General features: G+C 53.0%; 1 protein-coding gene across 3 annotated transcripts in view; it reads left to right on the forward strand.

Moving 5' to 3' along the window:
- Nucleotides 1-2,612: 2,612 nt before the first annotated feature.
- Nucleotides 2,613-25,533, forward strand: part of ZNF362 (zinc finger protein 362) — a 41,750-nt gene continuing 18,829 nt past the window's right edge. Inside the window, exons 1-4 of one of the 3 annotated variants that reach the window (XM_030912796.1) lie at nucleotides 2,613-2,776; nucleotides 16,536-16,661; nucleotides 22,272-22,335; nucleotides 22,519-22,765. In XM_030912796.1, the coding sequence (XP_030768656.1) occupies nucleotides 16,624-16,661; nucleotides 22,272-22,335; nucleotides 22,519-22,765 (349 nt within the window). In that variant the 5' untranslated portion in view covers nucleotides 2,613-2,776; nucleotides 16,536-16,623. Of the gene's footprint in view, nucleotides 2,777-16,535; nucleotides 16,662-21,395; nucleotides 21,513-22,271; nucleotides 22,336-22,518; nucleotides 22,766-25,533 lie in introns of all 3 variants that reach the window. The other 2 variants (XM_030912798.1, XM_030912797.1) reach the window with 2 other exon arrangements.

Raw genomic sequence — 25,533 nt, forward strand, 5'->3', positions numbered from 1 at the left:
TAGAACATTTTTAGATTTATAGAAAAATTAAGACGATATTACAGAGAGTTCCCATATACCTCCTCTAATTTTCCTATGAGTAATACCTTATGTTACTATTTGTTATAATTTGTTACAATTCTTGGTATATACTTTCCTTGATACATTATTGTTATTAATAACTAAATTCCATAGTTTATTTAGATTGTTTTTACCTAATGTCTTTTACATTTAGTAGGTATGTGTCTTTTGTCTTTTTTGGGGGGGGGGCGGGGCAGAGTTTCGCTCTTATTGCCCAGGCTGGAGTGCAGTGGCGCCATCTCAGTTCACTGCAACTTCCGCCTCTGGAGTTCAAGCGATTCTTCTGCCTCAGCCTCCTGAGTAGCTGGGATTACAGGCACGTGCCACCATGCCCGGCTAATTTTTGTATTTTTAGTAGAGATGGGGTTTCCCCATGTTGGCCAGGAGGGTCTCGATCTCTTGACCTCATGATCTGCCCACCTCAGCCTCCCAAAGTGCTGGAATTACATGTGTGAGCCACTGCGCCTGGCCGTGTCTTTAGGCTCCTCTGGCTGTGATGGTTTCTCGGACTTTTCCTTGATTTGGATGACCTTGATAGTTTTGAGGGGTACTGGTCAGCCAGCAATTTTGTTGGATAGCCCACTATTGGAGTCTGTTTTTCTCACAAGGCTGGCGTTATGGGTTATTGGGAGGAAGACCACAAAGGTAAAGTGTCATTTTCATCACATAGTATCAAGCACGTATCAGCATGATTTGTGGCTGTTGATCTTGGCCTTGATCACTTGTCTGAGTAGCAGTCATCAGGTCTCTCCCAGTAAAGTTACTCCTTTCCCCTCCCTTTCCATACTGTGCGCTTGGGGAGGACGTCACTATCTGCAGCCTACTCCTAAGGAGTAGGGAGTGATGCGCCCCCTCCCTGAGTGTCTACATAAATTATTTGGAATTCTTCTGCACAGGCAATTTGTCTCTTCTTCCCCCGTTTATTAATTTATTATCTCATTGAATTTCTCAACAATGGGTTGGTCCTTTGATTATCATCATTTCTGGAAACCGGAAGGCCTTCCTTTCTTCCCCACCTCACTCACCCCAGAGCCAATTTCTGAAGCCCTCTCCACCTCTCTGGGAAAAAGAGTGGCCTCCTCTGTGTTCTCCCGCCATGCTTTAAAATTCCAACTAATTCAGGCCACACAGGTTTCTTGTGCCTCTGCTCTGTGCCAGGCACTGTGCTTGGGGCATGAGAACAAGCAGCCCCTATGGGCCCTGTCTTCCAGTTGCTCACAGTGTTTGCCATCCTGTGCTAGAATAGAATCTTGGTGAGGGCAGGGGCATTATCCAGTTTTTTAATAGCTATGCTCCTAGCCAATCAGCACAGTGTCTGATGTTTACTAGGTCCTCTATGAATAGTTACTGAATTTGGAAATGCTTCCTGGAGGACAAACACCGGCAGATGATTGTTTATCTGTGTGCCCTTGCCTGGGGACTGTGCGCTCCCTGAGGGCAGGGCCAGCCCTCATCCATCCTGGCCCAGCGGTCGGGTGGTGGTGGATGTCATAGAAATCTAAGCCGGTGAAGGGATCCGGGAACCGGCTGCCTCCTCAGGTAGAAGTGAAGTTTGGAAGCTGACACAGCTCGGGAGGCCGAATCAGGAGGACTTGGTGACTGATTGGCTGGGGAGGGTGAGGCGGGAGGAGGAGTCATACAGATGGCTCTGAGGTCTGGAGCCGGGGGACAGCCGGTGCCACCTCTGATAGACTCTGCGAGAAGAGCCGCTGCCAGCTTCAGGCCGCCGCATCCGTTGGGGATCCGGCCTAGGGCGAGGGAGGGGTGGCTGGGCCTGTGCAAACTTCTACTCCCCACCCCTATGTCCTCGTCTTAAAAAAAAATCGGCCTGGATTTTGAGCACGGTCGTTTGTTATCAGGGGTGAGGGTCCATTCTGGGGGTCCCCTCCAGGCGGCCGTCTTCGAGGGAGACCCCCAGGGGCAGCCTGGTACCGCACGGGCTCGGCCTGGTCAGGGCCGTGGCCCGCCAGGCCCATGTCCCCAGCCCGCCATCACCCGGGAGTGGGGTGGCGAGGCAGCCGCCGGGCCTGGGCGGGACAATGGCCGCGGCCGCCGGGGCCCCGGGAGCCCCCGCGCTGGGGAAGGGGCTGTCCTAGGGCCGGGCGCCGGTGCCCTCCCCGCGCGGCTCAGGGGGGCGGAGTGGGGGCGAGGAGTTCCTTTGTGGCTCTGCCTCCGGCGCGGAGCGAGCGGGGGGGCGCAGCGCAACTTTGCCAGGCGGCAGCGGCGGCGGCGGCGGCGGCGGCGGTGAGCGCGAGACGAGGCCCCGGGGCCCGAGCGGGGACCCCAGCGCGCGGCCCGCCCCCGCCCCCCGCCCGGCCCCCTCCCCTCGCGCGCAGTCGCCAGCGCCCGGCGCTGCCCACTCGCGGGAGGCCCCGGGGCCGGACGGGCTGCACAGCCGGAGAGGCGGGGGCCCGACGCGGCCCCCCCGGAGCCGGGCGCCTGGCGCGGGGGCTCGCCGAGCGCACGGGGGGCCGCGCGGCGCTGCAGACCCAGCCTCCCGCCGCCGCCGCCGCCGCCGCCGCCGCCGCCTCGGCGCTTGCAGAACCCAGAAGTGAACAGCAGGCGACCCGGAAGGTTTGCGCGCGGCTCCGCAGCGAGCCGGAGCCGGAGCCGGAGCCCGAGCCCGGAGCCTGAGCCGGAGCCCCAGCCCGGCCCTGCTCGGGCCGCCGGGCGCGGGGCTGCGGCCACGTCCCGGAGGCGCCGCCAGTACAGCCAGGTCCGTGCGGGCCCGGGGCGCGCGGGGAGCGGGCCCAGCGGCGGCGGGCGCCTGCCCGCGGGAAAGTTGCGCCGAGTTGCGGGCGGGGGCCGGGCCGGGGCGCGGGCGCTGTCAGCGCGGGCCGGGGCTCTCCGAGGGCCCGGGGCCGCCTGCGCCTCGGGCCCGGCCCAGAGCGGCGGCGGCGGCGGCGGGGCGCGCGGGGTAGGAAGTGTCTCCCGCGGCGTGTCTGGGGCTGGTCTCCGAGTGTGTGTGCGTGTGTGTGTGTGCGCGCGCGTGTGTGTGTGTGTTTTCTTAAGCCGGGCTATTCAAACCCTGCTGCAATTCTCCGGTAAACAATGATTCATGGGGCTTAATGCAAATAAACGGATTGCAAACGGCGCGGTTCGCGCACTTTGCAGCCGGCCCGGTGGAGCGGCCAGTGCCGGATTTCTCCCTTTTTTTGCAGATCTGCAGAATATGGCGTCCCTGTCCTGTTTTAAAAATAAGCCAGGCTGCCATTTTTGTTTTTCTTTTGTCTGAAAATTTTAATAAAACTGTCTGAGAATGTGGGAGAGGCGGCTGGAAGCAGAGGGGGCACCCGAAGGGTTGGCTTTTTTCCTTTTCTTTGGAGAGAGCCGCGAGCCTTTCGGGGAGGTGAGACACAATGCAATTGCACTTTAAAGAAAAAAAAAAAGGGAAGCTGCCGGGCGATTTGGGCGGGGGGAGGGCTGGGAATTTAAAGTTAACTCCGAAAGTTTGCTTTGCTTTGCTTCTCTTTCTTTCTTTCTTTTTTTTTGGAAGGCGGTGAAATGCCGCGAAAGGATCTCGAGGCCCATTTCTCCCCCAGCCAGCTGCCTTTGCAGGATTTTTGGGAAAAGTTAATTGCCGGTTTCCTCAGAGCTGCGCGGGATGGGGGGCCGAAGGGGGGGCAGATGTGGAGGGTTGGGGATGGGAGTTTTGGGGGAACTGGGAAACATTTTTTGGAAGGGGCTCTATAAACATGGCATTGTAAGGAGCTAGATCCTCAGATCTGGGGGAGAGGGCCGGCAAGAGGGGCTCAGAGTGGGCCCAGGATTTCCAGCAAAGACCCCTAGCATGAGGAAATAATCCTGCTGTCCCACCACCCTGTCCTCAGTGTGGAACCTTTGGGAGCTGTGTGTGTGGCAGTGGGCCTGTCTCCTTCATGGGTGGCCGGGACCCCCCATATAGGCTGGAATCCTGCCTAGGCCCTGGGGTGACCCTTGGACCCTGAGGCAAGTGAGCTTGGCCCTTTGCAGTTGGAGAGCCCCCTCCCCAACCTGGTGGTCCTCCTGCCCCCAGAGGTGGCAGCTGGTGGTAATGCCTCCCCGACCCCACCCTATGATGAACTTTTGGTTGGGTGCAGGCCTGCAGCCCAGTGGGTTCTGTCTGAGGGGAGGGGCAGGAAAGGTAATCTGGTTTGCTAGTCCCCCTTGGTGTGAGCCTCACTCCTGTGGTATGCTCTTATTCCTTTCTGCCACTCCTGCCCTACGCCCTAGAGGTAGAAGCACTTTGGACTTCGGTTAAGTTCCTGAAGTATCTTGCTGGACAGGTCAGGGCCTGCTGGCTCCGCAGGCTGCCGAGGGGGATCTGAAGGCCAGGCCCACAAGGTCTGGGGTGAATGACTGGCGCTGTCCAAGGCGCTGGGGCAGTGTTGGGCCTGGCCTCTCATCTGTCCCCTACTCCAATATTTCTTGGAGGGGAGACCCTTCTAGTCTCACTCCTGGTTTGTGTCCTGGCTCCACTAGACAGAGTGAGCTCCCAGAAGACAGAGTCGGGGGTTGAAAGCTGGGGTTAGCGGTTGAGGGCTGTGGAACTTGGCATGCCTTGGCCAGAGGGTACCAAGTCAGGTGATTTTTAGATGGAGGAACTGAGGTCCAGAGAGAGGAAGTGACTTGCCCGAAGTCACACTATCAGGTAGAAGGAGACTGAACCCAGGACCTGGGTGTTAAGGCTTCCACGGCTGGGCTCCCTCCACTGTTCTCCATGGGGGGCCTCGACCCCTGGAAGATCCGTTTTGAACAGAACTGGACTAGAATGGGACAGCATGATCCCTTCACCCCCTCCTACCCCCTGCCATAATAATCCTCCCTGAGAGAATTGAACTTTACAGTTTGCACAGTATGGTGTGGTGGTTATCACATCAGGTTCTCCCAGAAACTCAGTTGGGGTTAAATTGTCCTAGTGGGGATTATGAACCTCATTATAAGGAAAACAAGACTCAGAGAGGTTGAGCAGTGGCAGAGGAAGCTTAAACTCAGGCCTGCAGGCTCCTTGTCTGGTCTTTTCCCAGGTGGACTTTGGTGCTTGTGGGAAGGACTCTTCTAGGTTTTGGGCTAATTCTTCTGCTGAATCCAGTGACTGTGTAAAAATCCAGAGGCCCACCCCACCCAAAGAACGTCAGAGCTGAAAAGTCTTAGATGTCTGGAGGTCACCTGGGCTCAGAGAGGGGAAGCCACTGGCTGGAAGTCAGTGATTTGGGTCTCAGAACCAGACCTTGATCTCCTGCCTCCCTTCCTCTGTGACACTCAGAGGGACAATGAGCCTCTCTACCCATTCCCAGGCTGCATGGGCCCCAGGATGGCAGGAATTGCTAGTGGGTGGTGGTGCTGGTGATGGTGTCATGGAATAACAGCCAGTGCTCCATGGAGACATGAACTTGTCCCAGGGACTAAGGAATAGACTATCTGCAGTCTTGGGGACGGTGGCAAGCTGGTCCCACATGGAAAGGAGGAAGCAGATGTGTGGGTGAGGTGGGGACTGGGTCTGAAGCCAGGCTGGCCGTAGCCCTTGCCTGGGCAGACACTTTTCTGCCTTGTCCCTCTGTAAAATGAGGAGCCATTCGTTCCTTCTTCTGCCACGGGCTATTTTATTCATTCATTTGTTGCCAGATCATTCCTTTATTTTTTCATTATCCATTAATTAGTTTATTGGTTAGTCATCTCAGTAATCTACCCATCTGTCCTCCTATGCAGTCCTTAGCTCACCCAGCCCACACTGCACAGACGTGTGAGATACAAGTGTAGTCCTCCAGGGCTCTAAAGCCAACAAGGAAGAAGGGGTGAGACTGCAGGTGCATGAAGCACTAGCCAGGGCAGTATTCGCTGGGCACCTCCATGAGTCGCCAGGGGAGGTCTCTTAGAGAATGGAAGTCTTGAAAACACCAAAGGAGTCCCATAAAGCTTCAGAGTGGTAGACCTGGGTCCTGAGATTAGGTCGCATTGTGTCACATGGCTTCTTTGACTTTGAGCACATTCTTTCCCTTTCTGAGCCTCAGTTTCCTCAACCCTAAAATGGGGTACTTTCTGTGAATCTCTCATGGGTTGTTGGGAGTGATATCAAGACAGTGTATGACATGTCTCCCCGTCCTGGCCAGGCATGTGGTGGGAGCTCAGTATGTACCCACTGAGTTATAAGGATTGCTGATTACTGTCCTAGGCCCTGCCATGATTTTGAGAATGGTGATGGTGGTTTCAGAATGAGGCACATGATCTGGGTACCCTGCAAGCCCTGGTCTGCTTTGTCATTCCCCTGCTGAAACTCTTCTAATGTTTCCTAGGCATTTAGAAGAAAAAATATCTGAAGTACTTTCTGGGCCTACAAGGCCCTTAATAGTCCAGGCTCTGCCCACCTCTCAACCTTGGCTCCCCGCATCCCATCGCCACCTCCAGCCACACACCAGTTGCGTTCCGCACCTTGAATTCACAAAGCCTGGCGGCAGGGCCTTTGCACATTTCCCCACCAGGACAGCTTTTCCCTGAGTGTTTACATGACTGGCACCTTCCTGTTTCACAAGTTTCTACTTGAATGTTACCTCCTCAGAGGGTCTGCTTGGATCACTTGCTCTAAAATAGCTTCCTACTCTCACTGTCTCACATCAGCCGCTTTTTCTTTTCTCTTGTGGCTCTCACCAGTATCTGAAACCCTCTCATGTATTTATTCACACTTCTTGCCTGTCTACACCACTAGAACATGCTGAAGCGCCATGCGTGTGAGTGAGCAGGTGGTTCTGGTGTGGCGTGGCTGGGGCTTTTGTAGAGGTGAGGAAATGCTAGGAAGTCCAGGTGTGGTAGCGCATTGCCTGGGAGATAAAGTTACACCGAGGGGTGTCTTCTCCTCCTCCCTCCGGGAGACTCAGGGCTGTTGTTAGGAAATAATGAGATGATTAAATCATGGAATCTAAGAATCCAAGTCTCTTCCAATCTCAGAGCTTTAGCATCTGAGAAGCTTTCCAGCTCAGAACCTTTGACGCTTGGAATCTTAGCATGATAGCATGATCCAGTCTTAGGTTTAGAATCTTACAAAGTGGACTCTCACTGCCTTATTTAGCATCACGGAGTGCTCAATTTGTGCCACGCCATGTTCTAAAAGCCTTTATAAATATTAACATAGTTACAGGTGAGGAAGCTGAGGCACAGAGATACTTAGGTATCATGGAGCAGTTGCTAGGATTTGAACCTAGCACTCTGGGACTCCTTAGAATCCCTCAACTGTTGAGGGGAAGCCCAACCTCACTTGACCCTTGCACAGAGCAGGAATCCCTTTCCCACACCCTTGTGAAAAGGGCCTCTGGTCTGTGCCTAAACCCCCCTCCAGTGAGCTCCCTCCTAACCAGCCACCTAGCTTCCTGTTGTCAGAAAGTTCTCATCGCTAGTAAGATTTTCTTCTTTACAATGTGTAAAGTGCTGCACCTCCCTTGTGTGTAACGCCTGGGAAGTGATGTTAGTGTCATGGTTTCCCAGTGCCTTTGACCTTGTGGATTCCTGGTTTCAGTAGCCTCTTTCTTCCCACTGGGTTGTGGGAAGAAAGGCAGACAGCCTCAGTGCATTGTTGAATGTAAGAATGAATGAATTGATGCACAAAGACCACATGAACCCTCAGGATTTCTGAGTTCCTATCTCTCTAGCCCGGTGCTCGGCACTCATCGGGGTAATTGATCAGGCTTGGTGTACTCAGGAGAAGGAGACACTGTTATCTCTCCAATAAAGTGTGTATCTGATGACATTTATACGTGCAATTCTTGGAGAATCACGTGAGATCTAAAATCATGCACTATTAGGAGCGAGGTGGATGTCCCAGATTATCTAGCCAAACTTCATTCTACCTGTTGGGGAAACTGAAGTAGGAAGGGAGAGGAGCAGGCCTTGTCCGAGGCCATGTGCATCTCTGTCTGCTCCCCAGAGGCCAACAGACTGCCACAGTATCTGCTTTGGGGTTCAAAGGCAGGGGAAAGTGCTCGATGGGACAGCTGCTTCTTCTGTAGTGGAGAAGCAACCCCCGTACAATGGGGGCAACATTTTTGGATGCACAGGGTGCACCTGGCACTTGGGGGGAGATTGAGGAAGCCAGCTGCATTGAGAGTGGGTTGGGGCCATGGTGATGGGGATGGCTTTCTAGAACCTGGGGCTGGAACTAGGCTTTGGAGGCTGGCTGGAATTTGGGAGAGGTGGCTGAATAGTGTCTTTAGTGGATAAGGTGTGTAGGGAAGGCCGAGGGATTTGACTTTGGGGCCTAAGAGGTCCTGCTTTGTTCCCTGCCTCATCCATGTGGCCAAAAGGATACCGTTGGTGGGGTCTCCACCATCTGGATCCCTTTCTGAACTTTGGGCAAAGGCTTTAGGATTTTTTTTTTTTGAGATGAAGTCTCGCTCCGTTGCCCAGGCTGGAGTGCAGTAGTGCGATCTCTGCTTACTGTAAGCTCCGCCTCCCGGGTTCACGCCTTTCTCCTGCCTCAACCTCCCGAGTAGCTGGGGCTACAGGTGCCCGCCACCACACCCAGCTAGTTTTTTTTTGTACTTTTAGTAGAGACGGGATTTCACTGTAGTTAGCCAGGATGGTCTCGATCTCCTGACCTCGTGATCCACCCGCCTAGGCCTCCCAAAGTGCTGGGATTACAAGTGTGAGCCACCACGCCCAGCTAGCTTTAGGATTCTTAAGGGGACAGTAGGCAGCCATTCCAGGTTCTGCGGCTCTGTGGGGGTGCACCTGCCTGAGAGGGGGCACAACCCTTCAACACACTCAAATACATTTATACATAGTCACACTATTGGCTTTTCCATTACCACCCCGACCCTACCTCCGGCACCATCCTTGCCAATGTGGAGCACTCCTCTACTGTTTCAGAAATACCACCATAGATGTCCTAAACTGGACCCCTAGGAGCCAGGAGTTCAGGAAGCATGTCTGCTGGAGTGTGCATGCACACACGGTACACACATCACACAGGAGCACATGCATGCTCTCTTGCCACTGGTGGGACCACATACTAAAGTGCACTCTCCTGGGAAACAGCACTCAGCCACATGCTTGATCATCTGCACATTGTCCCACACGCATGGTGTTCATCTGAACACAGCTCTGCTCACTCAGGCCTCCTTGTGCACACGTGTGTTTTTACATGTAGATGAATCTTGCATGCGCACACTCATTTACACTTAAGATAGCCTCAAATTCTAGGCCTTGTGCAGCATGTCTCATACACACCCTTGCACTCACGCCTGCACCCACACCTGGCCTAGATCCGCTGGAAATGGTGGAGCCAGCAGCTCATTTCCATCTCCTGCCTTCATTCACTAGTATTTCTTGAGCATTTACTATATCCAGGCCTTGTGCTAGATGCTGGGGATAGAGGGGAGGAAAACTGATGTATATAGGTCCCTGCCCTAGTGGAGGTAGACAGGCACTGTACAAAAGATCACACAAATGATGATGATTTTTTTTTTTTTTTTTTTTGAGATGGAGTCTCACTCTGTTACCCAGGCTGGACTGCAGTGCACAGTCTTGGCTCACTGCAACCTCCACCTCCCAGGCTTAAGCAATTCTCCTGCCTCAGCCTCCAGAGTAGCTGGGATTACAGGCATGTGCCACCATACGCGGCTAATTTTTGTATTTTTAGTAGAGATAGGGTTTTGCCATGTTGGTCAAGCTGGTGTCAAACTCCTGACCTCAGGTGATCACCCACCTCAGCCTCCCAAAGTGCTGGGATAACACGCATGAGCCACCGTGCCTGGCCACATGATGATTAAGATTAGAGATTTTGGTCACTATGATGACTGATGATGGGGGAGGGGCAGAGGGAACAGCCTGGGTGGAGACCCCGAGGTGAGAAATCCAGGGACAAGGAGAAGGTGGTGGCACTGGGACCTAGGGAAGGTGCAGGGGATGAGGCAGCAGGTGAGGCTGAGTCTGGTGGGGCATGTAGCCAGTCTTCCCTGGCCTGTTCCCCGAGAGCCATTTGTCCACCCCACACCCTCCCCACTCCTTTCTCTGCCCAGCTCAGCCCAGCCCTCCCTTTGCTGCTGTGGCCTGCTTGAGGCCCGCTCTGTCTGCTGGCCTGCACCCCAGCTGGAGGCCTATTTGGCCTGCCCCACAGGCTGCCTGCCCCACAGGCTGCCTGCCCTGGAGGTCCTGGGATATAGCAGGGAAGCAGACTTGACTACCTGCCAGGGGTTCCCTGTCCAGGACCCCTGAGACCTGTCTCAAAAGCTCCTGGGGGCCGGGCCAGAGCCAGGGTCCAGCAGTTGGCTTTCCTATTTTCAGTTAATCTCAGACCTGGATCTTTGCCAGTCAAAAGAATGGTCCCTGTGGGTCCTGAAGGCCGCCCAGAGCTACTGCCACTCCCCACCCCCCAGATGGCATCACTGGCTGGTCAGATTTCCATGTGGGTCTTTGGAATGTTGGGAAAAACTCCCTTAGGCCTTGGAGAGCCTAGCAACAGCAACGGCAGCTGACTGTTCAGGAGTCCTCACCGTGTGTCAGGCAGTGTTCGAAAGATTTTATCCATATTAGCTCACTTAGTCCTCTGTACAACCCATGGAGATACCATGATCATCCCTAGTTTACAGGTGAGAAAATTGAGGCTTGGAGATTTTAGTAACAATCCCAAGGGCCTGAGCTGGGACTATCTGTCTCCAGAATCCAGACTTAACCCTCGAGCTGTCACATTCCCCTTTAAGGGTCCAGGAGCCCAGGCTATGATTTGGTTGAACCCCTTCACCTTACAGAGGCAGAAAAGGAGGCCCAGAGAGAAAATGGACTTGCCAGAGTGTTCTGTTACCTCTGCCTGCACCAGATGCATGGCCTTGGGCGGTTAGTTACCTCTCTGAGCCTCATTCCTGACCCCAAAGAAGTGATGACCATAGAAGCTTGGAGGACACATGGGGACTGAAATTGAGAAAGGACCCGGGGTGAGGGCTTCTTAAGTCTCCTGATACTTGCTTTATAAGTCATTAAGCTATTTGTTCATGTTCTAAGCATCTTTCTAAATATATGTTATATTTCAAAACACTCACAGCATCTACCTCATGGGGTCGTTAGGAGCCAGAGTGAGAAATGCTTGTAAAGTATCTTAAGGTGCCTGGCATGGAGGAAGCAACTATTATTATTACCATCAGCATTTCATACCAGCAGAAGGAGTTCCCTGTGGGGATAGGAGCTGGGGGTCCCCAGGAGAAATACAAGTAGGGAGGGGGATGTGTTCCAAGCCTGTAGAATATTCTCTCAGAACTGAGAGGGTGTCATGGCCCCTTCCCTAGATGAGGGCACTGAGGCTACCAGAGAGGGTCAACCACCCCGGGTGTCTCTGGGTGGCTGGAGGTGGGAATGGAGGGCCCAGAGGGTGAGGGTGTTGGGGAGGGGGAGGGACAGTGAGGGAAAGGGGCAGGCTCCCAGCTCCCACTGATCAACCCTGCCATCACAATGAAAACAGCCCTTCCCAGCCCCATGGGGCTGTGGAAACCCAGCCTAATTGGATCCAGGACCCTGGGAGCCTCTTTCCTTCCGGGGAAGGAAGTTCCCAGGAGTGTGTTTCTGGGGCTGGCCAGGCCTAGCCAAGGTCTTGAGGGTGGGGTGGGGTGCAGCATCTGGGGCTCAGGGTTCTAGCTGCATGGAGTGGCAGAGGGGCCATGGGAGGCAAACTTTGAGCATGTCTCAGGAGTCTGAAAGATGGGAAGCCTCAGTTTCCCTCTCCTAGACCATCTGTTTATCCCCTCCAGGCCATCCTTCTGGCCCCATAACAGCTTGTCCATTGAAAACCTTGGCCATGGCCCTCCCTTGCTCAGGGACCTCCCATGTCCCCCACCATGTTCTTTCACCAGAGCACCTTAGCCTGGAACTCTGCTCCTTTACGAATGGCTCCAGCCACCCCACCCTTCTTCCCTTGTGAATTCCTGCACTATATCCCTGACCCATGGGATGCCGTGTGCTTTCCTGCCTCAGGGCCTTTGCACGTGCAGTTCTTGCCACCTGCCATGCTCTCCTCTGGCATCTCTTGCAATTTCCCCTTCCCCCTTCAGTAAGTCCCGCCTGCCTGAAGTCTGTTCTTCCCACAGTGAGATGAGTTCACCCTCCTGAGAATGCTGCCACTACCCTCCCTTCCCTCCCAGCCCGACTGCAGCAGTAGCTGTTGCCTCTCTCTGGGGACAGGGATTATGTTGGAGAAACCTTTACTCTCCCAGGGAGTTAACAGTTTTCCAGCCTCTGCACACGCTGCCCTTCTGCCGCAATGGCTCTCCTGGTAAACTCTCACGTCTTTACGGCTCACATGGAAAAACCCCTCCTCATCAATTCCTTCAGTGAACATCTGTTGAGTACCCAGTGTATACTAGGCACTTGAGGCCCTACTGCATGGCTGGTGCTGGGCTCTGGGGCTGCAGCAGTGATGGCTGATGGGGAGACAGGCCTAAGGCATCTTTAGAGGCATGGTATTAATACAAAGGTGGGGTAGGGAGAAGGCAGAGGACCATGGGAGTGTATACCAGGGTAGCCCAATTCCTATGTGGGAAACGTCAAAAGTGACCTTTAAGTTGAGACAGGAGGGGAGACCTGGGTGAGCTGTAGGGCTATGTTGGGGTAGGGATTGTAACTAAGAACCAGACCAAGCCCTGCTTTTGGGGAGCCCAGTCTACTTGAGGGACTGGACAAATAACCAGATAACCAGACAGTTCCCCAAGGCAGTGCCAGCTGAGCGGAGTTTTGAAGGCAGGGTTCCAGCTGGGTGGTATGGCCCCCAGGTGGAGGGGCTCAGCCTGTGCAGAGCCATGGCGCATCAGATCACCTTGTTCTGGGGGCCCTGATGCTGGAGGGATGGTGCCAAGGGGCACACCTGGTGAGATGAGTGTGGCCAGGGGACATTCTTGGCGAAAGCCTGAGCATCAGACTGGAGTTTGAACTGCACCCCGAAAGTGATGGGAATCCAAGAAGGATTTTAAGTGGTAGACTTAGTGCCCTGGGCAGGCTCTCCTTCAGCTTGGTCCTCCCCGCTGGGGCCCCTGGATGGGACCAGGAGTCCCCTTGTGACTGCTCTCCTGGCTGAGGTCATGGGTGGGGCTGGAGGCTTTTGCTGTGGGACTTTGAGCAGGCCCCTGTCCCTCCCTGAGCCCCACTCTCTTGGGTAAACTTGCAAGGCCTTAGGCCAGAATCCTATGTGGAGCTGTGGGCTGGGGTTTGGGGTATCTTGCTTTGTCAAACCTTGCTTAACTTTTGGTTTTATTAAAAATATTCCCCTAAAAAGTTACATAACAATACTGTTCCAGGCCTATCGCCCATTAGCTGTGACATGGAGAAAAATTAGAAAACAGGGATATGAAATAAGTAAAAACCCACCTCATCTCTGCCCCTGCTCCAAGCCAGAAACATCACCACTGTTAGCCTTTGGGTGTTTTCTTCCCCTCTTTTCTCTCAGCACCCAGTTTTCACATAGATATCCTTGCTCTATCTATACATGCAGTTTTAAAAAAAATCTTCCCATTTCCCCCCTATCACAAGTGTTTTTTAAATGACTGCGGAGTTGTTTCAATCCTTCCTTTTAATGGATCCAGTGTCAGGGTGGAGAGTATGGGCTTTAGGGCCTGATTGTCTGTATTCAAATCCTACACTTAACTGCTTGACTTTGGGCAAATGTCCTGATCTCTCTGTGCCTTCAGTTCCTGACAGGCCAATGTGAGTGTTAAATGAGTCATTACAAGGCCAGTAACATTAGCTGTTATTAACGACCATAGACTGTGTCACCAAGTAACATGACTTACACAGAACCTATTTAAAATTTCGGCTGTTCCAGGTTTTTGCTGTTGTAAAAAACCACTGATGCAAACAGCTTTGTGCATATAACTTTTTCTTTATTTTTCTAGGGACGGATGACCAAGAATGGGATCACTAGGCCAGGAAGTTTGGACATTTTTAGAGCTCTTGACAAATTCATGCCAGATTGTTTTCAGAAATGATTGTTACAATTTACACTCCTACCAATAATACATGAGCGTGCTAATTTCACCATACCCTCACCAGTATTGGGTGTTAGCATTTTCTTATTTCTTATTGCTATTTTGATAGGTTAAACTTACTGAATTTTCACTGCTATGGAAGCAGAATCATTTTCTGTTTTTATTAGCTGTTAACATCCTTTTTGGATTGGCTAGTCCTTAGAGAACACACATAGCCCCTTCTTGGGTCAATTAGGAAGACAGGACTTAGATACAGGAAATAGTGAACAGTCTAACACAGAGGACAGCACAGTGCCAGAGTGGGTGGAGGGGACTCGGAGGAGGGGGAGGGGTCTTCCTTCTATCCAGGCCACAGCCCTTTCAGTTCCCCCCACCTGATTATTAAGTAATTGATTAATTAATCCAAACCTTTGTCAGATACTGTGCAGGGTTTAAAAGATAAATGATTCAGCCATGATCCCTCCCCAACGGAGTGCATGTCTGGCAGCAGAGATGGATGAGCAAACAGACAGAACATGGGGTGAGAGAGGTTCTGATGATGGAAATGCAGGGTACAAAGGAAGCAGAGAGGAGAGCACGAAGTGCAGCCCAGGCATGGAGGCAGAGTAGTCCCCGATCGCTTCCAGGAAGAGGTGGCCTGTAAGCTGCGGCCTGAGGGATGCATTGGAATTCACTAGTGAAATGGGGAGGGCAGAGAATACCAGGGAGAGGATGCAGCCTGTGGAAGGTGAGAAGGGAAGCAGAGCCCTAGGGGAACTGGGAGATGCTCAGTCTGGCTGTGCAGTGCAAAGTGGAACAGCCAGAGAGATTGGCAGGGGCTGCACACGTAAGGCTTAAGCAATCCAGACATTGTCTGGAGGGAAGTAGGGAGCTATGGAGGGTCCTAAGAAGGGCAGGGTTGGGATCTTTTATTTTATTAAAATTACCGTGACTGCAGTAATGGAGTGGAGGATGAGGGTTCGAGGGGGGGCGGAAACCTGTGAGGAGGCTCTTACAATAGCTGAGGCCAGAGCTGAAGGGAGCCTGTATCAGGGCAAGGGAGGTGGTGCAGACCCTCTTCTCACCCCACCCTGTAGGATCCTAATCAGCTTCATGGTGCAGATGGAATGTCACCTCTTCCAGGTAGCCCTTCCTGACACCCACACTCCAAGTCATGCGTGCTTTGAGGCTGGGGCTGTGCAGGGCCTGGCGTGCAACAGTCAGCTGCCTGCCCACCAGCAGCTGACCCTGACCTCCCACTGCCCCATGCCTCTGGACCCTCCATCTGTTCCCGCACTGGGCTACCAACTACTTTCTTTCATTTTTTAAGAATAAATTTATTGTTTTCGTTAAGAAGCGGAACAGCATTACAGAGAATTTGGAAATCAGAGAAACAAAGACCAAGATTGGCCCCAGCTGCCTCCTGCCTTGCTCCCAGCCTCCCTCTGGGTGTGGCTCCCTGAAGCTTTCTTTTTCTGACGCAGGTTTTTATTTTTGCCTCCTTTGTAATCATAGTGTCCGGACAGTTTTGGGTCCTGCTCTCTCGTGTTTGCTTTGTGAGGAGCTAGTTCCCATGTGGCCATGGGGTCTGGGCAAAGTCTCTTCTTTTTAAAGACAGGTTCTCACTCTGTCAGCCAGGCTTGAGTGCAGTGGTGTGATCATGGCTCACTGCAGCCTAAAACTCCTGGGCTTAAGCGATTCTCCTGCCTCAGCCTCCCAAAGTGCTGGGATTACAGGCATGAACCATGCCCAGCCCAGCCAAGCCAAATCTCACTTTTTAATGTCTGTGTGTTGGGCTGGGGTGGGAGGTTGGGGGTGGCCATAAGTTGCTCTACTGAACCCCTCTGCCTTGCAGTGGGTGAGTCTTGTGACATTCCTCCTGGGCTGCCTGTCCTCTTTGTGTCCATTTGTCTAGGTCTGAAAGTCTCCAGGTGGCAGGGCCTGGCACCTGATGTACCCCTTCCTCAGTACCCCCTCCCTCAGTTCCCCTCTGTGGAACTTGCTGGGCTGGCCTCAGAGACACCCTTCTGGGACAGGGTGATAAACAGACCCAGTTTCAAGTTCAGACTCAGCTCTCTGACCTAAGGCAACTTGCTTAACCTCTCTGGACCTCAGTTTCCTCATCTGTATAATAGGTCTATTGTGAGAGTAAAATAATGGCTGTAAAATATCCTGACACAGTCCCCAGTCCATTGGAAGTGGCCACCTTGGGCTAGAGGCTGGCAGAAATGAATGAGCACCAACCCTACTTGTGAAGAGTTTTAAGTCTGGTGGGGAGGACACCTGGGAAAATATAACTGCCCTGGAGTGCAGTTGGCCCTGTAGTGCTGGGTCAGTGCTGGGCATCCTAACTCCATCACTTACTAGCTGTGTGATTTGGGGCAAGTTGATCGATCTCTCTGTGCTGCACTTTCTTCTGTTAATTGTGCATCTCACAGAGTCATTGGGAAGATTCAGTGACATGAATCATGACATATTCAACACATAGATGTTGAAACCACTGGTAGCTGGCACTTTATTACTATTATTATTGTTATTATTGTTGTTGTTATTCCCATATACAAGGTGCTGTTGGGAACACAGAGGAAGTGACTGGCTGGGGGTTCAGGGAAAGCTCCGTAGAAGAGGGAACACTTGAGCTGGGTCTTGAAGGATGAGTAGAAGTTCACCAAGTGGGAAAGGACACTCTAGGTAAGGAGCCTGTGATTCCAGGTTGCACTCTGTCAATGAGGGTTTGTTCTTCGGGGGATTAAAGCATTGTGTTCGTCCCGCTTTCCCTGAGTGCCTCTACTGCCCCGCTCTGGGTCTGCCCTGGGGGAGGTGTGTGCTTACCCTCCTGTAGCAGCCTCCTGTGTCATGGTGGCTGTGGGTTCCTCGTCACGGCAGCTGCTGGGTCCCCATCAGTCCATGTTTGGGGCCACAGGTCTGTATCTGTCATGTGTGTCTGGGTTTGGTGCTGTCTGTCCGCATGTTCCTATGGCTGTGTTTGTCAGCATTGGTATACAGTGGGCCCCCTGGGCTCCACTGTCGGGGGCACTTTGCATGCTTCCTTGGCCTCCAGCTCCAGGCCTCTTAGGCCGCCCTCCTCCCTGGCCCAGGCGCAGCCCCTGCCTCTCTGCTCTGCTTCCCAGGGGCTTCCCGCTGCCTCTTCTCCTGGCCTTTCTAGTCCCCTCTGCACTGGGCACTCAGAGGGGCCTTTCTCAACCACAGATTCTGTCCCATCACCTACTGCTTCAAGTCTAGCCTTCAGACCTAGGAATCAGGGAGCAGCCTTTTAGGTCTGGCCCCAGCTGCTGGTTCCAGCCTCATCTCCCACCTGCCAGGCAACACTGAACACTCATGGCTCCCCTCACACACTGTTGGGCTCCTCGCCTGGGGGGGCCTTTGCTCAAGCTGTTGCTTCTGCTGGGAATGCCCCCACCCCTCCTCTGCCAACTCTCACTCATCCTTTAAGACCCAAGGCAGGCATCACCTCCCCTGGGAAGTCCTCCCTGATCTTCTCCAGGCTGGGTCAGGTCCCTGGCTCTGGGCTGCTAATCCCTTCCATGGGGGGTAGGAGCAAGTGCCTTGCCCAAGATCACACAGCTGGTGAGTTGGAGTCAAGATTGGAACCCGGGTATGTTGGGCTGCAAACACAGCGGGCTGTTCCACAGTCCTGGTGAGGCAACAGTGGCTGGGACTGTTGGAGAAGAGTGGGTGGTCTTGAGAGAGATTTTGGAACTGGAATCCTGAGGACATGGCTGAGATGGGTCTGACGTGGGTGGGGAGGGAGGGCAAGTGTGGTAGATCACTGTGTGTCTGCAGGAGCATCTGGGCAGGTGTGCGGTAGGTCACTGTGTGTCTGCAGGAGCATCTGGGCAGGTGTGCGGTAGATCACTGTGTGTCTGCAGGAGCATCTGGGCAGGTGTGCGGTAGATCACTGTGTGTCTGCAGGAGCAGCTGGGCAGGTGTGCGGTAGATCACTGTGTGTCTGCAGGAGCATCTGGGCAGGTGTGCGGTAGATCACTGTGTGTCTGCAGGAGCATCTGGGCAGGTGTGCGGTAGATCACTGTGTGTCTGCAGGAGCAGCTGGGCAGATGGGGATGTCCCACTGTGAGCTGGGGATGACCAGACCAGGTGCATGGCATAGGGAAAGACCAAGTCCAGCTCAGGCCCGCAGAGTCTGAGTAGCCCAGGAGTTGGCCAAAGGGACTGTCAGGGAGAGGCCTGGCTGGAGGTGGGGTCTTCGGGCTTGGCTGGTCTTTAGATTCTAAAATGGTCGGGCCACCCAGGAACTGAGGCTGGTGGGAGAGAGGGGGCTCCCACTCTATCCTGAGGAGCTGAATTGGTGGGGAAGAGAGGCTAGGGACTATAAAGGAGGCTGAGAAAGTGAGGAGCCAGGTGTCATGGCACACAGGCCTTCTCCGAGGGGCCAGGTGGCAGGGAGGCCATGGAGGACAGGACTGGAAGGTGGCCCATAAGCTTTGACCTCAGGGCGGCCACTGTGCTGTGTAGGTGGTGTCATAGGTCGGAGTTCTTTGCAGAAGCTTGTGGGCCACTTGTCTGCTTCCTCCACTTAGCTTGGGGCTCGGGGAGGGCCAAGTTCTTTCCAGTTGGCTAAGGCTCCCCAGCACTGGTCCCAGTTTGGCCCAGAGGATTTGTCCAGTATGAATGGATGGACAGATTGATAGATGCGCCAGCTGCCATCAGCAGGCTGTATTTTGGAAGCGGTGTTTCATTCATCTGCCCATCCACTGGTTTTCACCTTTTAGAATCAGAGAGACAAAATGACATTTGCCCCCTGCAAGCATCAGCCCTGTGTCTTGGGGCTGACAGTAGAGAGTCTTTGCTTTTGTTGTGCTTGAGGCCTGGCCACCCGTGTGTTTCCTCTGCCCATTCTAGCATGCACACTCAACCCCCGGGTGGCTGCTCTGTCTCCACCCCTAGCCCTCACCAGGTCCTCAGATAGTCCCCTCTGCGTCACTGCTCCCCTGGCCTAGCATGCTTCCTGCCGCCTTCTCACCACCAGCATTCCAACCCAACATCTTAGCATGGCATTCAGTGCCCTGCGTCTCCCCACCTCTCTGCTCTGCAGCTCTCTTTGGCTCCCGTGCGTGCTGTTCACTGTCCCAAGCCTGCCTTGTGCTTTCACATCTCGACGCCTTTGCTCAAACTGTGACCTCTTCCAAGAATGTCCTTCTGCCTTATCCCTCTGTCCTGAACACGCATCTGACCATGTCTGTTTCTGGCTTCAAGCCCCTCCCTTAGGCAAGATCTGAATGGCTTGGCCTGGCCCTGGCTACCTTCCCCCCTTACCTCTCGCCAGGGCCCACCCTCTTGTCCAGGTCCCAGGGCTGCACAGGGGATACCCACCTCACAGGCATGTTGGGAGTCTCACATGAGATGCAATGTGTGTGACACGCAGGAAGAGCTCAGGAAATGTTTGGCCCCTGCCCTGCCTTCCCTGTGCCTGTCACACAGTAGGTGGACACCAGGACTAGGGTCACTGACTGAATCATTACTTAGAACCAGCCAGAAAATGATGCAGAGAAATCAGGCAGAGGTGGTGTGGATCAGATTAAGTGATCTGGGGCCCAACTAGGATGAGGGGTGGCCCCTGCCTGACCAGGGGTCTGATAAGTGGCAGAGAGTATGTTCCAGCTGTGGTACCCTGGGCAAGGCCCCCTCTTCCCATGGCCCCCTGACCAGTGTAGTGGCTCTGAACTTGGCACTGAACTGAACTGAAGAGGAGGAAAAGACGGATCTCCCAGAACTGTCTGAGAAGCAGCAGAGTCTTGGGCCAGGGCCGGAGTGAGGCAAGGTAGCCTGTTTCACCCCATTTTACAGAGGAGGAAACCTGAGGCTTAGAGAGCTAGCATCCAGCATCACAGCACCGTGCTGCTTCCTGTTTCTCATGCATGTGGCCTGAGCAAGGTGCCTCCCTCCTGGTGCCCTCGTTTCTTCCTCCGTGAAATGAGGGTGAAAATTCTTCCTTGCTTGCCATCCTCCTGAGGTTCTAATGAGAATGCTGGTGGGCACAGAAGAGCTTTGTAAACTGTGAGCAGTGCTAGATAATTGTATGGGATTGTCTTTAAAATCATTCTGATTATTATTACTTCATTTATTCATTTCATTATGCAACTCACATTATTGATAACCTTTGGACCTGGGTGCTGGGGATACCCAGATGAACAAGACAGGTGTATCCAATGTCCATGCTCCCTGCCCCTAGCTGTGGAGCCTTTTTACCCTGGCTTTACATCTCAGTCGCCTCTACATTTCTCCCTGTGGACAACAGCAGGGTTGGGACAGGTCCTGAGACTGCTGTGTGAGCAGGTGCTCACCTGTGGGGTCGCAGCCATGTCATCCTAAGGTAGGGCTTATTCACAAGCCTGTGGTCAGGATGCTTTGTCGTTCCCCTGAATAGGTAAGGGACTGATGAACTAGACTTTGGAGTCAGGCAGATTAGAGTGGGAATCTCAGCTCTCTGCTTACTTGCTGTGTGACCTTGAATAAGTCACCCCACCTCTCTGAATTCAGTTTCCTGAGTTGTAAAATGGGAATGATAAGAGTACCTACCTGCCTTTCAGTGTCATTGTGCCTGGCACAAGAGAGGCACTTTGTAACTTGCAGCCTTCTCACTGTAATTATTGTTTTGAGTTTGTTCTGGGAAAGGAGAAGTCCTAGGGGTCTGGAGCATTCAGGGAGAACTCCAGGCAGGAAGTACTTCTTGTGTTGGGCTGTAAGGGATGGGTGGGCAGAGGGAAGAGCATCTTGGTGCCTGTGGGTGGAGGAGCAGGAGGGCTGATGGAGGGCAGGAGCTGCCCCAGCCGCCTCAGGAGGGTGCTCCGACCCAAACAGGCCCTCAGGCTGGGAGTGAGGGGTAAGGACGTTTGCCTATAGATACTGAGCCATTTGCATATGGGCATTTGCTCTACCAAAGACTAGGGTTTGCAAAGCAAATTCCCCAGAGGAACCAGCTTGAGCAAATCTGATTTCTAGTTTTGACTGTGGCACCTTCGCCTTGTGGCCTTGGACAGGTTTCCTCCTTCCCTTCTCTCTGAGCCTTAGTTTCTTCACTGATAAAATGGTATAATAATACTTCTTGTGCCTACTTTCAAGTAAAGGTCACAAGAGATAATTCATCTAAAATTTCTTTCTTAAAATATTGAGATTAGATCGTGTCCTTATCGAGGGTTTTCTCCCGAAACCTTATAGCTACCATTCCAATAGGGGCTTTTCAAGCTCATAGGATAAGGAAGAGAGGTTGAAAGTGCTTCATTTTGGTCTTCCCTGTCAAAATAAACAATTTCATTTAAGCAACGATACCAGTTAGGCAAGTGATTTCTATAAGAGAGAGACAAGAGAAACTTGACAGGGAGCAAGACTTAATGGAAACTCTCTGTGAGGCATGGTCCCTGTAAGTCACTTCTTGACTTACTCTAGGGTCGCAGGAAGACAAACCTTCTGGAAGACTGAGATAGCCCTGAAGGCCCATCCTTCATACTGCCCTGGTTGAAAAGGCCTTCTAACCGCACAGGCCTGCCATGGAACTTGCCAGAGGTGAGGGCCACCAGACTGTCACACACTTTTACGAAAGAGCCCCCAGACTGCCCTAGCTTCAGGCCTCTTCGGCCCCTCCGTAACCACAGCATTCTCATCCACGTCGTTGTAGGCCAGGTGTTGCACGTGGCATTGAACAACCACACGTGGCCTGTTTCTTGAAGATAACTTTCCAGAAGTACAATTTCTTGAGTCAAAAGGCAATAATCATTTGGGTCACTGTAAATTGTCCTGCCAAACTGCCCCTCAGAAAGGCTATATCTGGTGACCCCATGTTGCTCCCTGATTTTGAGAAGGATGTCTGTACTCAAGGAGACAGGGGGCAGAAGGGCAGGGATCAGGGATGGGCATTTACAAATTTGCTCCAGTCCTCCCCAGTTTGTCTCTGGACTGGGGGGCCCTTCTGTGTGGAACGCATGGGGTTGGCACAGCAGCCTGGGGCCCTCCTGGGGGTGGAGACTGCTTGGCCAGCATTGGGGTGACAGGGGTGGGAGCTGGTTGAGAGTACTCCAGTCTGGATGTGACCTTTGCTCTGTGGGGCCCACTAAGTGGGGGCGTGTCACTCAATTCCAGGTTTTTCAGCCTGGAGATGTGACTCCCTAGGCCTGGTGGGAGGCCTGCTGTGCTGTGAGGCTGGGGGACCCATGGGGACATAGATCCCAGACACTGGCCCCGACTTGAGTGGGCGCAGCTGAGGAGTGCTCGCCCCAGGCTGTGGGGAGGGCTCTCTTCCCGGTGACAGTCGCTCTCTTCCCGCAGGATGGCCGAGCCTCGATTTAACAACCCCTACTTCTGGCCCCCTCCTCCCACCATGCCCAGCCAGGTAAGACTGACGTCGCCCCTCCGGATGCCCTACCCTCCTTGGAGCTGCTTCGCTTCGTCCTGGGTTTTGGCTCTGTCTTGTGGGGCGAGGGGTGAGGAGCGAGGGGCGCGGGTGGACCAGCGGGCCTGGGGTAGGCGCGGGACGCGGTCCAGACCTCCTCAGCCCGTCGTCTTACGCCCGCAGCTGGACAACCTGGTCCTGATTAACAAGATCAAGGAGCAGCTGATGGCGGAGAAGATCAGGCCGCCTCACCTGCCGCCCACGTCGGCCTCGTCGCAGCAGCCGCTGCTAGTGCCGCCGGCGCCGGCGGAGAGCAGCCAGGCCGTCATGTCGCTGCCCAAGCTGCAGCAGGTGCCGGGGCTGCATCCGCAGGCGGTGCCGCAGCCCGACGTGGCGCTGCACGCGCGGCCGGCCACCAGCACCGTCACAGGTAGGCGGCGCTGGCGGGACCGGCGAGTGGGCGGGGCCGGGGAGGACTGGGTGGGACGGGGCGGGCGTAGAGGGGACTTGGTGAGGATGGGACCCTGCTAGGTGAGAGCAGGGCGGGCAGGGCCTGGGGGTAGGACGCAAAGCGTGGGGTGGCGGGGATGGCCCGACGAGCCACAGCACCGGAGTTCCAACGACCCTGTACGGGAAGGACCCTTCTCCCCGCAGTGGACACGACAGGAGCGGGTCACTGCCCCATGGGGCTCACCAGGAAAGTTAGCTTCCCAATATAGAACTTTGGAAATCCTGAGATTCTTTGGGAACCCAGAGAACGACCAGATTTGGGGGGTAAGAGCCGAAACGCAAGGAGAGGTTGGCAACAAACCAGGGAAATGGGACAGGAAGAGGGAACCGCACTTGGCGGAGGGAGTATGTGTGTAGGAAGCAAGACAAGGACAGACCGTCTGGGGTGGGAAGGCCTAGAAGATGGTGATGATGATGGTGATGGTGGCAGCTAGCTGCAGTGGAGCGCCCGTGTCTGTTCACCGGTGTTCATTTTACTCCCGGCAGCCTGTGAGGTGTGTGCTGTTGGTATTAGGTGGAACACCGGACCGTTTTGACTTAGAAAAACAGCAGTTTCATGCAGTTCACCGTAATGTCTCTATTCAACAGATGAGGAAACTGAGGCAGAGAAAGGTAAAGCCACGTGCAACCACGGTTTACAGCTAGTAAGAGGCAGAGGCCGGCAGTGTGGCTCCAGAGCCCGTGTCTTCACTCTGTTTTGATACTCAGTTCTGCTGAGGCTTCAAGGAAGCAGGGACCAGACTAAGAAGAGCCCTGTAGGCCACAAAGCAGTTGGGATTTGACCCACTTCAGTGGGGAACCACTGAAGGTTTTTAAGTAGGGGAGGAAACACTCAGATATGGGTTGAGAAAACCCAGTCTGGCTGCTAGGTGGAGACAAGGTTGTCGGGGTAAGCATGGAAGCAGGGAGATCTTCAGGAGTGTGGTGACCTGGGCAACACGGTGGTAGTGGGAATAGAGAGAAGTGGACAGATCTGAGATACATTGTGGGAGACAAGAGGACAGGATGTAGGAGTGTGAGGGGAGGCAGGAGGTGAGGGAGACTCCCGGGCCACTGCCCTTGTGATGAAATTCCTGGAGAAGGAACAGGGTTGGGGAAAGATGTGAGCTAAGTCTTGGATAGGTTGAGGCTGGGGTGCTAGGGGGACATCCTGGGGTAATGTCAAGGGGCTGGAGCCACTGGAGGCCCTCCTTGGAGCCTGGTGAATAGGCTTTCTTGGGAGATCACAGTGGCTGGGCCTTTGTTCCTCCCCTGTCACCTCTGCTGCCAGCCAGGTGATTCTGCCTCTTTCCTTCTCTCCTGCCTTTTCCCAGAGTCACCCAAGAATTACAGGGCCTGGTAAACCTATCCAGGCCCCAGCCGCACTCTGCATATCCCCTGTTACTATGATTTTATTAAATTTATTTTTTCCATTATAAAAATAATATTAAAAAAGTAATATAAGCATATTAAGGGACATTTGGAAAAAAGAGAAACTAGCAACAAAAAAATCATTCATAATCCCCAGCTCCCAACCCAGCAGCTCAGGGAGGCTCTTGGTCCATTTCCTTCCTTTGCCATATTTTTTGTTATTCAATATTCGTGTGTGTTTTGCTGAGCTTGTGGTAGGGCTGTACCCATGGTTTTAACTTGCTTTTCCTACTCACCATTCTGTCATAAACATATATATTTCACTTTTTATTATAAAGGTAATACATAGTCATTATAGAAAATTTGGAAATTGCCGATAAGCTGAAAGGAGAAAAAATAACCTTAATCCTACTATTGTGAGAATTTTCATGTTTATAATTTATTTTGTCCTTTAATCACAGATGTTAAAAATGGATAAATTCACTAGGTAAAAGATTCAAATAATATAGAATCAGATAGACAAAGCAGGAAAATCTCCTTTACCAAAAAATTCTTCTCTTTCCCTAGAGAGAACCACAATTAGCAGTTTGATGTGTCTCTTCTCAGATCTATTCCTGTGCGTTTACATATGCACATATATCTTGTCCAAACTACGTATGTAGTTTGAGTGTGTGTTCTTTAAAATAAATGACCTCATATGTCTGTGATTGGCTTTTTTCACCTGACAGCACATTTCGACCTTCTCTCTCTGTCACTGCATCACATCGATCTTGTTTTAGTGGCTGTGCAGTTCTCCCTAATGAGAGTGGACCACAGCTCTTTACAAAGCTCATGCTGAGGACAAACAGGTTGTGTTCAATTTTGTCTGATCACAATTTTGTATGGACTTGTACACACATCTTTATGCTCATGTGGGAATATTTCTTTATTGTAAATTTCTAGAAGTAGAATTACTCTGCCAAAAGTTATGTACATTAAAATTTGTTTAAATTAATTATCATTTTTTTAAGAGATAGGGTCCTTGTTCTGTTACTCAGGCTGGAGTGCAGTGGCATGATCATGGCATACTGAAGCCTTGACCTCAGGGGCTCAAGTGATCCTCCCACCCCAGCCTCCCTAGTAGCTGGGACTACAGGCACACACCACCACACCCAGCTAATTTTTGTAATTTTTGTAGAGACAGGGTTTTGCCACGTTGCCCAGGCTGGTCTTCAACTTCTGGGCTCAAGCAATCCTCCTACCTCAGCCTCTTAAAGTGCTGAGATTACAAGTGTGAGCCACCGTTCTTGGCCATATTTAAATTTTAATGACTGTTGCCAGACTACCCTTCATTAAGGC

Source organism: Rhinopithecus roxellana, chromosome 12 (genome assembly GCF_007565055.1).
Source record: "Rhinopithecus roxellana isolate Shanxi Qingling chromosome 12, ASM756505v1, whole genome shotgun sequence".
Lineage (NCBI taxonomy): Eukaryota > Metazoa > Chordata > Mammalia > Primates > Cercopithecidae > Rhinopithecus > Rhinopithecus roxellana.